The following is a 13540-nucleotide window of genomic DNA, read 5'->3' as shown; positions in this document are numbered from 1 at the left end:
GCCATCAACAAAACAAGAGAGTTCAAGTGGAACAAGGCATGTGAGAAATATACTTTGTTCACTTTCAAGGAGTCTTTCACCATAAGTTGCTTGAAGATTAATTCAGCTGAATAGTTCGACACTATGATTTGGGTTTCTGTTGGCATACAGTTTTTTTTTCATCTCTTAGAGAATTGTAAGATGGATAAATGTTGGACCCAACAGTCTGGCTTCATTTTTTAGTGTTTAGTAGTCCTGCTTTGGTAACCTACAATCTAGTAAAATAGCTAAAGAATTTTTATGAGAATATGGCGTTGCCACTGAGTAAAACCCATCTAACTCAGCTTTGAGCATTTGACCTAGAAGTTGTGCATCTTTTGGCCTGCCTTCTTGCTTTAAAAGATGAATAGCAGATAAGATTAGCTCTTCTGATGTTCTTGACTCTGCTAGTTCCAGACTTTTATGCTTGGTTTTTGTGCTGGTATTTTCAAATCATACTTTTTTGCCTTCCCATGGAACTGTAAATAACTGGGGGCAATGGTAGTGACAGTAGTGCTTCTTTGTCTACAGCAATTTAATTTTCATTTAACCAACCCATGAACTTTTTTTCAAATACAGTGTTAATATTGTATGCAATTCTCCATCTTTTTTTATATCCTTTGGTGACTTTATTTAATTTATCACTAGTGATACAAAAAATTTCTACTTTTAGTTTGCAACATAAACAGCCTAAAAGTTGTTAATGAGCTTTAGAGTTATAAATGCTTATATTATTTTCACATAAAAATATGTGAATATCCAACTTTGTGATCACCATGTCTAAAAATATTAAATTAAAAAAAGCTTGGCTTTTTTTTTAATTTTGGCACATTTAAAAAATAAAATAAACTTTTATGTTATGCCAATTCTATTATTCATTTATTACAGCTTAAAATGACATTACCATCCATATCTGTGGCTAAGTATTCCTTTTAAATGTTAAAATGTAATGAAATAACAATCAATACTGTTGCTATGCAAAAATAATTTAAAAAATTAAGTACCAATAGCAACCAATTAAAATTATGGCTTCCATAAGAAGTGTGAATCTCATTTTAATACAAGTATTTAATATAGTGTGCATAGCACAAATAAAAAACTGTTAAAATAATGTTAATGTAAAAATAAGTTGTTGCTATGTAAAATTTGGTACCATAGCAACCAAATTGTACTCAATGCGTAGCATGATCACGTCTGTCTATTTCCATAAAACCAACTGTTTTGGCTTCCTTACATGTTGAAGAACAGTTTATGACCATTCGATTGCTGCCCTAACCCACCCCAAAAAAATATGCATTTAATTTTATTAAAATTAAACTTTTGTGTTGTATCTATTCTAATAGATATAACACAAATCTATTGATTTATTACACCTTAAAAATGATATTAGCATCCATAACTGTGGCCAAGTATCACATTTTAAAATTTAAAAAGTATTACCTTTTAAATGTTAAATTGTAATAAAATAGCAATCAATACTGTTGTTATGCAAAAATAATTAAATAAAACTGTGTAACAATTTAAACAATATTATAAAAAAATGTAAACTTTTCACCAAATTATTAAGCCATCCCAGAAAGATGATTAAGAACTATTTAACAACAAATATAATAAAATAATTGCAGAACTTTAATTAGATATATATAGAGAGCATTGTATATAGTGTACAGATTTAATCATGTCAAAATTTTGACTTCTGTCCATAGCTAGCCCACCGTGCAATGCAAATTAATTTTTTATTTTCAAGGTTTTTTAAATTACTTTAAAATTTTAGTTCATGTAATTATCTTACTCCATATATATATATATATATATATATATATATATATATATATATATATATATATATATATATATATATATATATATATATATATATATATATATATATATATATATATATATAAATGATATTTATATATATATATAAATATCATTATATATATATATATATATATATATATAAATGATATTTATATATATATATAAATATCATTTATATATATATTTATATATATATAAATGAATATATATATATAAATATATATATATGAATATATATATAAAATTCATATAATATATATGTATATATATATGTATATATTATATTATATTATATTAATTATGTTATATTAAATTAATTATATTATATTAATTATATATGATATTTTGTATTTGGAAATAAATTACAAAAACTCTTGTACCTATAAGAGTACTCAATAATAAATAAATATAATTTATTTATATTATTTAATAGAGCATTATATATTATGCGGTAGTGGTGTGGTGGTAAAGCGCTCGCTTCATAAGCGAGAGGTTCCAAGTTCGATCCCCACCACGTCCCTGGTAGTACCGCGCTCAACTTGTTTCTCCCCGCAGCAGCCTTGTTCGTCAAGGTTCGTGTTTCGGAGTTATAGAGTTGAGAGAGGGTTATAAACCACTATTAAGTAGCCTCCTCATCTATAGTGGCCTTCTCGGCCTTGAGGAGATGAATAACAAAAAAAATATATATATATGTAAATTCATAAACAAAGAAAATACAACATTTTATGGTACAAATAGTTTCATGCCTAAAGTCAATGACCAGCCATGTAAAACAAGTAAAAAAAACTGAAAAAACAACGTTAAAATATTAAGTTCCAGTGGAATGTGCTACGTTGTCATAACAACAAACAACAACAAAAAAAAAAGAAAAATCTAAAAACAATTGCTTAATCACCCATTTGAATTTTGCAAGGAGAAATTTGCTTTTATGTCTACATTTAGATACTAATTCATTCCTCTTATTTAATAAGTTACCATTGGTGTAAGATTGCCTTTGACATGAAATTATTAGTATCATAAAAAGTTGTATTTTCTTTGTTTATAAATTTATAATATAAACACACACATGCACATATATATATATATATATATATATATATATATATATATATATATATATATATATATAAATATATATATATATGTATATATATATATATCTAAATATATATATATATATATATATATATATATATATATATATATATATATATATATATATATATATATATATATATATATATATATATATATATATATATATATATATATACACAGTAAATTCCCGGTTATTGGAACTGGCACTTATTCAAATTTCCCGCTTATTCGAAGAAATTTTAATTCCCCAAGAATTTTCCTTAACAAACCCATGTAAATACCCATCAGTTATTCGAACACGGAGTTATTCGAAATTTCAGTTATTCGAAATAATTTTTTACTCCCCTCGACGAAAACCCTGTCAGTTATTCAAAGTTTTTCTTTGTTTGAAGATACTATTCCATTGCATTTCAAAACATAACGTTACTAAATGTTATCAAAATATTATAAACGAAATAATGTTATTAAAATATAATTAAAAAATCGAAGACATTGCAAAGTAGTGCGGTAGAAGTTTCAACATGGCATCTAAACAAAAGAAAAATGTTCTGACAATTAAAGAAAAATATCTTGCTCTTAAAGATTTAGAAAAAGGATTAACTAAAAAAAATGTTGCAAAAAAGTTCAGTGTTCCTCAAAACACTTTAACTTACTGGATTACGCATAAAAAAAAACATAATTAGCAAGTATGAGTCAGGTCAATTTGGATCAAAGAAACAAAATTTAAGTTTAGGAAAGCATGATTCCATTGATAAAGCTGTATATAAATGGTTTATGAGCGCACATGAACAAAATATACCAATTGGTGGACACATCATTAGAGAAAAAGCTTTAGGTTTTGCAAAAGAGCTCAACATTGCGGATTTTAAGGCTTCAGAAGAATGGCTTGATCGGTGGAAAAATAGACATAATGTTGTTTTTCGAACTATTTCTGGCGAGGAAAGGTCATGTACAGCAGAAAAGACATCAAGTTGGGAGCAAACCCATTTTCTTACTATCCTCTCAAGGTATGAATTGAGAGATGTTTACAACGCTGACGAGTTTGGTTTATTTAATCAACAGCCACCGACAAACCCTTTCATCTAAAAGATGAATGATGTGCAAGAGGAAAATTAAGCAAAGTTTGTTTAACAGCCTTAGCAGCAGGAAATGGGGTTGGTGAAAAGCTGCCTATATTTATAAACGGAAAAGCAGAAAAACCACGATGTTTCAATGGTGTCAAAGGCCTACCTTGTCAGTACAAGTCCCAAAATAATTCCTGGATGAACTCTAAAATCTTTACTGATTATGTAAGGAGACTTGACTCAAAGTTTAATGCTGAGGGTAGAAAAGTTGCACTAATCATAGATAACTGCCCAACTCATCCTAATGTTGAAAATCTCAAAGCAATTGAATTAGTATTTTTACCACCAAACACAACCTCCAAAAAGCAACCAATGGACCAGGGAGTCATAAGGGCATTGAAGACTTTTTATCGCACGAATGTTGTGAGGCGTCAGATAAAATACATCGATGCTGGTAAAACAACCCCAAATATCAACATTCTTGAAGCTATGAGCATGTTGGTCAAGTCATGGGATGCTGTATTGACTAATAATGTAATAAATTGTTTAAGAAAGGCAGGCATCTAAAAAGAAATTCTGGTCGCAAGTATAAATGGTGAAGAAGATCCTTTTGAATTGCTTGAAGAAAATGTCAAAGAGCTTAGATCACGTGGCTTATTAGAGAAAGATTCTGCTGTTGAAGATTATGTAAACATAGATTTTGATATTTGTTAAAGCGAAGCAATCGCTATCATAGATCGAGAAATTCTAAATTCCATTTTAATCAACAATTGTGCTGAGGTAGATGAGGAGATAGACAAAGATTCGAACGATTTGCCTCCCGTAAAGCCAAAATTATCAGAGGTTGCACATGCAATAGAGTTAATTGAATGTTGGTCTCTTTTTGAAAACAACGGCATCAAAATCCAACAATCGCTAAACCTAGTATCAAAGATGTTTGATAAACATTCTTTAGAGGCAAAAAAGCAATCGAAAGTGGACAATTTTTTCAAAAAATTGTAAATATTTTATTTCATTATTTTAATATTATTATTTATTATTATTTATTAAACAATCTAATTCACAGAAATCTGACATGGATATGGCTATGATTGTCATCGATATTGCTGTGTCATTAACAAATTCCTCATCAGCATTAATCTTTCTACAATTAGTAGACTAACAAACTACAAAAATACTAATCATAGATGTAGTGCAATGTTTTCTGACCACTCCTTCTCCTCCTTTATTGGAAGAGCCACTCTCCCAATAAAGGAGGGGGAGTCTTTGCCCCAAATAGAGGCTGACACCCTATGCGCCTTATAGGATGAAAGCTCTCTGATCATTCAGATTGTAAGATAAATCTAAAATGAACAAAAGGAATTATGATATGATAAAAGAACAAAAGATATCACATATAAACACTACTACACTCAACATATAAACACTACTACACTCACATATTGAAAAAACCAGCTTAAGAGGACCTACTTTTGCTGGTTTAAAAATTAAAAAATTTTCATAACTTATTAAACTTCTAGTTTTGTATTTGTTGTTTTTCAAAAAGAGTTTTTTTCAGATTCTTTTGAAAAATTTTGTTAGACAATAAAGTAATTGCAGAGTTAATGTTAACTCTGACCCAGAAGTAACTAACTACTACAAAACAAAATGTCTGATCCTTTAAGGAGAACCCTTAACAAAATGTATTTTGATAAAACAGGTCAACCCATTGTTAGACATTCAAATCACTCTGGCTTCCATTGCTAAATTCATATCTCAATTGAACTCTTCTATGGCTTATGGTCCAGACAACATTCCTAACATAATCTTACCAAACTGTTCTACAGAACTCTCTCTAAACTATTTAATAAGTGCTTGACTGAGTCTTACTTTTCTGCCTGCTAGAAAATGGCATGTTGTTCCAATTTTCTCTGGAAAACATTCTGACGCGTCTAATATCTTCTTTCTGTTATTAGCACTCTCTTTGAGTCTTTGATCAAAAAATTTTTCATCATCAAAGGCAAGGGCTATTCTAGGAAAAAAAGTTGGGCAGCAGCCCCCCTCCTTCCTGTCCTGGAGAAATTTAGTGGAAATATTGCCAAAGGTCGGCAATATTTCTGCTAAAATATATGCAGATCCCACATACTGTCAACACTGTCAAAAGTGGTCTAGAATAGCCCCTAAAAGGCCAACATTCTTCTTCATTTCCAGTATCCTTGGTCCTGTTTTGTTTCTTATCTACATTAATGATCTTCCCAATAACCTTACATCTAAAGCAGCTCTTTTGCTGATGAAACAACTTTATATTCCTGTCTTGACAAAAAGTCTTCTCTTTTTGATCGCTTAGATCAGGCAGACAATCTTAAATCTGATATCACTTCTGTAACAGATTGGGGCTAGCAGTAGCTTGTGAATTTTAACTCTAACAAAACTCAGTTATTTACTACAAACAACTATTGCAATACTGTCGACATTCCTATATTGATGAATGGTAACCCTCTCACTGAGCCCTCTTCTTTACGTTTTCTTGGATTATCATTTACTACTGACCTTTCATGGAAACCATATATACAATCAATTGCTAAACTAGCATCTGCTAAGGTTGCCTCTCTTTATCATGCTCGCCATTTTTTTATTCCTGATTCCATTCTCTATCTCTACAAATTTCTAATTCATACCTGTACGGAACACTGTCATATTTAGGCTGGTTCATCTAATGATGCTCTTTTTCTTCTAGACAAGGTCCAAAAACGCATTGTAAACATAGTTGGACTCGCTCTATCTGCTAAGCTTGAGCCTCTTTCCCATTGTTGTAAAGTTGCGTCTCTTTCTCTTTTCTACAAATAATATCATGGTCGCTGCTCAAAGGACCTATCATATCTAGTTCCATTAACTAAAACTCATTCTTGCTTGATTCGTTATTCAAGTCTCATTCTTTAACTGTATCTGTCCCTGCATGCTATAAAATCTTTTATTTGTTTTTTTCCCCACACTTCAACCCTTTGGAACTCTCTCCCCCCTTCATGTTTTCCTGACTCAAACAACCTACAACTTTTCAAGTCATCTGTCAACCATTCCCTTGCTCTATAACTCTATTCTTTTTTTTCAAAGTAACTCCCAACTAAATAGTGGTTGCTTTCTGCCTTGTTGGGAGTGAATCAGAACTATTAAAAAAAAAAAATTTACAATCCGTAAGGGATTGTAATTTAACCACTGATTTACTATAATTTGTGCTATACCAAATGTACCATATTAGATAAAAAATATTCATAATCATAAATCACTATTATAGTTTATTGGGGTTACCATCTTGTGCCTCCCAGTGCCAATCAACTCCACGAGTCACCCTTGCACCAGGAAAGATCCCACGAGAAATTAACTTTTTAGCTTTTTTGCGCGGTTCCATCAGTACTCTATATAAAATAAAGAAAAATAATATAATACAAAAATATATCAGAATTAAAACATATATGTATATACATTTATGTTTATATATATATATATATATATATATATATATATATATATATATATATATATATATATATATATATATATATATATATATACACACATATATATATATATATATATATATATACACATATATATACATGTAGATATGTTTATAAATAATTATAGTCTTGCATGGTAGTCAAAAAGTTCTTCTATAAACTGTAGTTTTAAAGAGAACGCTAATAAACCAGACCTGAATAAGTTTAAAAACTTGAATAAAGTTTTTTTTTTCAAATGACAGATTGCTTGCCCAAAACAAACCCTAGCAGCACTCTCTTGTAGCAGCAAGCTATAAGATAGTCAATTAAGCAGCACTTCCTTGTAGCAGCAGGTTATAAGATAGCCGATGTAGCAACTCTGTGCATGTTTTAAAAGTATTATAAAACAATAAAAAAATAAAAACAAAAACACTTTTGATTAAAAAATCTTTTTATTTATTATTAACACACTTTTAAAAAAATATGATAAAACTAAATGTTTTCCATATTAATTTAATTGTTTTAACTTTTAGACGATATTAAAATGTTGCTTAATTGTTTATGTTGCTAAAATGTTGTTGAAAGAGACTTTTTTTACCTTAAAAGTCTCTTTTGACTACGATATAAGGATGGATATACATATATACATATATACATATATATATATATTTTTGTTTTTTTTGTTTTTTTAAACATCTTCGCTTCCAACAAGGCTGCAAGCAGCCACTAGTTAAAGTTGAAGTTACTGAAAGAGAAAAGATGAAGATTGTAGAGCAAGAAATTTCAAAAGCTGATGTTCGAGGAAAAAAACTAGACGAATAGGCGTTTTTGGAGCACTTAGGAACAGTTACAGAAAAAGGATGACACTTAATAGAATGACGAGTAACACAAGAATGAATTTTAGTAGGTGGCACAAGAGTTGCTAGCTCTTTAGAGCAGTGCCCATTATAGTATTTAAACCATATATCAAATCAGATGCTAATTTTGCAACTGATTTGATATATGGTTTCCAAGAAAGATTGGAAGCAAGAGTTAATCCTAGAAGATGAAGAGTAGGTGACTCATCGAGAACATCACCGTTCATAAATATAAGAAGATCTAAATTATTGCGATAACGATTGGCTGAAAAGAATTGAGTTTTATCTGAATTAAAGTTCACCAGCCACTGTGAGCCCCATGCTGTAGCAAAAGTGAGATCCTTTTCAAGCTCAAATGCCACCTCCAAGCAATCAGAGGGTGTTGGTTTTTTATCACGACAAGAATAAATGGTAGTGTCATCAGCAAACAATGCCATCTTAGATGAGAGAATATCTGGAAGATCGTTAATGTAAATTAAAAAGAGTATAGGGCCAAGGATAGAACCTTGAGGAACCCCTGAAGTTACAGAATAATAAGAGTGTTGTCCAATGAGGACAACTTTTATGCTACGATTGGAAAGGAAAGATTCAATGATCTTAAAGATGTTGCAGGATACACCATAAGAAGAAAGCTTATGAAAAAGATCAGCATGCCAAACTTTATCAAAAGCTTTTGAAATGTCGAGAGCGATGGCCTTAACCTCTCCACCTTCATCTAATGCACGATAAAACCTGTCAGTTATTACTGTTAGCAAATCAGCTGTAGAACGAGAAGATCGAAATCCATATTGATGGTCAGAAAGTAAGTTATTAGATTCAAGATAAGAAATTAAGTGTTTGTTAATTAAAGATTCAAAAACCTTGCTTATGATAGGAAGAAGACTTATGGAACGGTAGTTAGACAAATTAGATCGTTCTCTAGAATTTTTGAAGATAAGGATAACAGATGCCGCTTTCCAGCAGGCTGGAAAACAAGACTCTGATAAGCACTTGTTGAATAGTTTTGAGAGTATAGACGACAGGTATGTTGTCCGAGATTTCATGACCTGAGAATAGCAAGTTTTGGCTTTAGACAAAGCCTTTTTACAATTGTTTCTAGCAGTAATAAACAGACGTCTGTTTTCTGGAGAATTATTTTGCTGATAAATATGGAAGTAACAGTTTCGATTGGCAATCGCAGCTGCACAGTGTGAGGAAAACTATGGAGGATATATATATATATATATATATATATATATATATATATATATATATAATATATATATATATATATATATATATATATATATATATCAGTGGTGTACACTGGATTTTCAGATGTTTGAGTTTTGACACATACTGGCATTGTGCAAGCTCCAAACTTTTGTATGTTTATGCTTATATCAAAAAAGAATGTTTTGCAAAGAATTGGGGTGATTGGAGCTGGGAACAAAAAACCCCTAATTTTTGGGTCCACCCAGCCCTAAGTGTGGGAGCAACAAGTTTATAAAATATTTTCTTTACTATTTCTATCTAAATTCATTTACAACAAATTTCAAGTTTCATGCAATAATCTCTTAGTGTTAAGTTTTTATGACCCTGCAATGTTTACAGCCCCCTGAAATTGAGGGTGGTTAAAACTTTATATGGTCATAGTTTTGGAAAAATAAGAGATTATTGCATAAAATTTGAAATTTGTTAATGAATGTAAATTTAGATAAAAATAGTAAAAAAAATATTTTATAAATTCATTGCTCCCACATACTTATGCTTTTTTTTTTAAAAAAAATTTCAAAAGGGGGATTTAATGTAACTATTATTTGAGCTCATTTATTTTTATAGTTTTTTAGGAGAAACTTATTTTCATGCCTACATTTAGAAATTAATTCGGATTTTTTGTTTGATAAGCACTCTTGGTTTGTATGAGTAATTATTTAAAATTTTTCTTTTAGGCATAGTGTGCATTTTTTGAAAATATTGTTATATGCGGGCGCTGTTTTAAGGATGAACCAATTCAGTATAAAATCATCAATATTTTTATCTTTTAATTCTCATATATATATTGACAGCATGGTGTCTTGTGAATACTTTTTAATTTTTAAAAGATTGCTTACAATTGGCAAAATGTTTTTTCCATTCATCCTCTGTTATGCCAATATATTGTTTGTCAGGCACATTCTTAGAGGAAACAACACATTTATATACCACATTTTTTGATAAACAACTTCTATTCATTGGACAACTGTTTTTTTGTTTACAATTACAATTTTCTGTAGTTTTTGTTTCATTTAGGATTTCTTTTTTGTTTTACAAAGCATTACTGTGACCTTTTCTAATTCTTTCCATATTTTTTGTGCAACTGTAGCTAACTTTAATTGTATTTCGATTAAAAATTTTATGTAATTTATTAGAGGGTGAGAAATGCTATATATATATATATATATATATATATATATATATATATATATATATATATATATATATATATATATATATAAACAATATATATATATATATATATATATATATATATATATATATATATAACAATATATATATATATATATATATATATATATATATATATATATATATATATATATATATATATATATATATATATATATATATATATATATATATACATACATACGTATAATACAAAATCTTTCTCTTAAAACATACTGGTATAAAAATGTATTTAATTGCATATTTTAAATTAAAATTGGAAAATTATAGGTTATTCTTTTAGATACAAGAAATATCTTGAAATGGCATCATTGGAGTGAAGAACTTTTTACCATGGATTACAAGTGCATTTACAGGCAAGCTATCATATATATATATATATATATATATATATATATATATATATATATATATATATATATATATATATATATATATATATATATATATATATATATATATATATATATATATATATATATATATATATATATATATATATATATAGAGTGCTAGAGTGCTCAAAGTTCTTACACCTGTACAATTCCAAAAAGAACATTTCCTTTATGACAAGATAAAAACAAACAGAAAGATTTTGTTGAGTCACTTTTTATTATTGAGCATTTTCACAACAAAACAAAACAAAAGGATCCTTGCACCCAATACTCCAACTGCAAATTTTGGTGGTCAAATTGTTCTTATCTACTCTCTATAATGGTTTGGGCCTTGACCTCTGCACACAACAAGACTTTATTAGTGCTTACTGCTTCAAATGTCAAGATGATGACAAAGATGTTTAATGACAATAGGTTCTTCAGTGGCTGTGTGATAAATGGGCACTAGTGATTTTTTCTAACATTGGGTGGACCCTACACCACAATTAAGTGGGTAGACCCTACACCACATTTAAGTGGGTGGACCCTACACCACAATTAAGCACCAGCACATAAGGTCAAAATGACAACTTGATTTTAGGCACTGGTGCTATCTTGCATACCAATATTTTGATTTCATTACCATTATCAAAAAGACTCTAAATAGCTCTGACCTTTATCTATTAGGCACAGTATCTGAGGAGTTTTAAAGGCTAAAGTCTTATAATACAATTATAAATGCATGTTTAGATAAGCAGTGTGATGTCATACAAAAATAACCTGCTGCCAGGGTCTTCAGTACATACATCAACTATCTTATAGCCTGTTGCAGCAAATGAATATGGCTACATCGATTGAGGATTTAAATCTTTCATTAAATTAAAGAATATCAAGTTTATTATCAAACTTAAAAAAAAATACATATATATATATATATATATATAGATTGTTGCATTTGGGAGTACAGAAGGAAAAAAATGATTCTTATGGCAACAAATACGTCACTTTTAATTACTTTTGACTTTCGTCCAACATTTGCGTGTTGTCAGAAAGTTAAAACCATTGATCTAATTACAAATTAATCGTTTTTTAAAAAAACCGCAAAAACGCAAATTTAATTGACCAGAATGTTTTTAAAAACATTCTGAATGTTGTTATTAATATAAACAATGTTTTTATTTTTATTTTTTTTACTGTAAATCATGCATTAAGTGTTAATACATTGACTATAATATAGCCTGACTCACAACAAAGTGCTGCTACATCGACTGACAAATAGCCTGACTCGCAACGGAGTGCTGCTACATCAACTGACAAATAGCCTGACTTGCAACAGAGTGTTGCTACATCGACTATCTTATAGCCTGACTCACAAGGGAGTGCTGCTACATCAACTGAGGGTTTGGTTGGGGCAGGCAGACTATCAAGAAAAAAAAAAAACTTCCGATCTTGCATTTTAATTTTTACTCTTTGTCAACAAAATACAGAAAAACTTTCTGACAACCAGTTAGGGGTTATATATATATATATATATACATATATGTATATATATATATATATATATATATATATATATATATATATATATATATATATATATATATATATATATATATATGTATATATATATATATATATATATATATACATATATATATATATATACATACATATATATATATACATACATACATATATATATATATATATATATATATCAGGCCTTGTTACGAGATTTCGCTGCGTAGCGAAAACGCGTAATGCATTTTTAAGTAACTCAACTCAGCAAATATATTTTGCATTGTTAGTTATATTGCGTCACTAGCGTCTTTACAAGGACCGCATTGTAATTAAAGTTATTTTATCAACGCGTTAAAAATCATACAAACAGTTTTTTTTTTCTCACTATAACAAAAGTTACAAATAAAATCTAAGTTCTTATTAAAAAAATCATTTTTATTATTTTTTTCAAATATAAACTAAATTTTATTTAAAAAAAAAATATTTTTTTCATGAAACGTAAAATATTTGTTTATTTTCTTATGATTTTACATTTGGTTTTTGGTTATCTTATTAACTGTTAATAATTTTTTTCTTATTTAATTTGTGAACTCCTTTTAATAATGTTTTTAAACAATACAGTTTTTTTTTGTTATTTATCAGTTACCGATAACATATTCGTAATTTATTTTCATAAATTAAACGAATGTCGTTAAAACTTTACGTTATTGAATTAACAATAAACAAAATATCTTATTAATAAAATATTTACATCAAAATAAATTGTGCAATTTTTAAACTATTATGACTAAAAATAATCTTTATATTTAAAAGGAATTTATATATTTAATTCCTTAAGATAAACTTAAAACACTTTATTTTTG

General features: G+C 28.6%; 1 protein-coding gene across 2 annotated transcripts in view; it reads right to left on the bottom strand.

Moving 5' to 3' along the window:
• The window catches only part of LOC100204144 (E3 ubiquitin-protein ligase MIB1), a 66572-nt gene that overhangs the window by 24795 nt on the left and 28237 nt on the right, over positions 1–13540 (bottom strand). For both annotated transcript variants that reach the window (XM_065814690.1, XM_065814691.1), the window contains exon 4: positions 7290–7396. In XM_065814690.1, the coding sequence (XP_065670762.1) occupies positions 7290–7396 (107 nt within the window). The remainder of the gene's footprint in view (positions 1–7289; positions 7397–13540) is intronic.

The sequence above is a fragment of the Hydra vulgaris genome, chromosome 12 (genome assembly GCF_038396675.1).
Source record: "Hydra vulgaris chromosome 12, alternate assembly HydraT2T_AEP".
Classification (NCBI taxonomy): domain Eukaryota; kingdom Metazoa; phylum Cnidaria; class Hydrozoa; order Anthoathecata; family Hydridae; genus Hydra; species Hydra vulgaris.
Note: the sequence above shows the minus strand (reverse complement) of the source record. Positions and strands in the feature narration are given on the sequence as shown.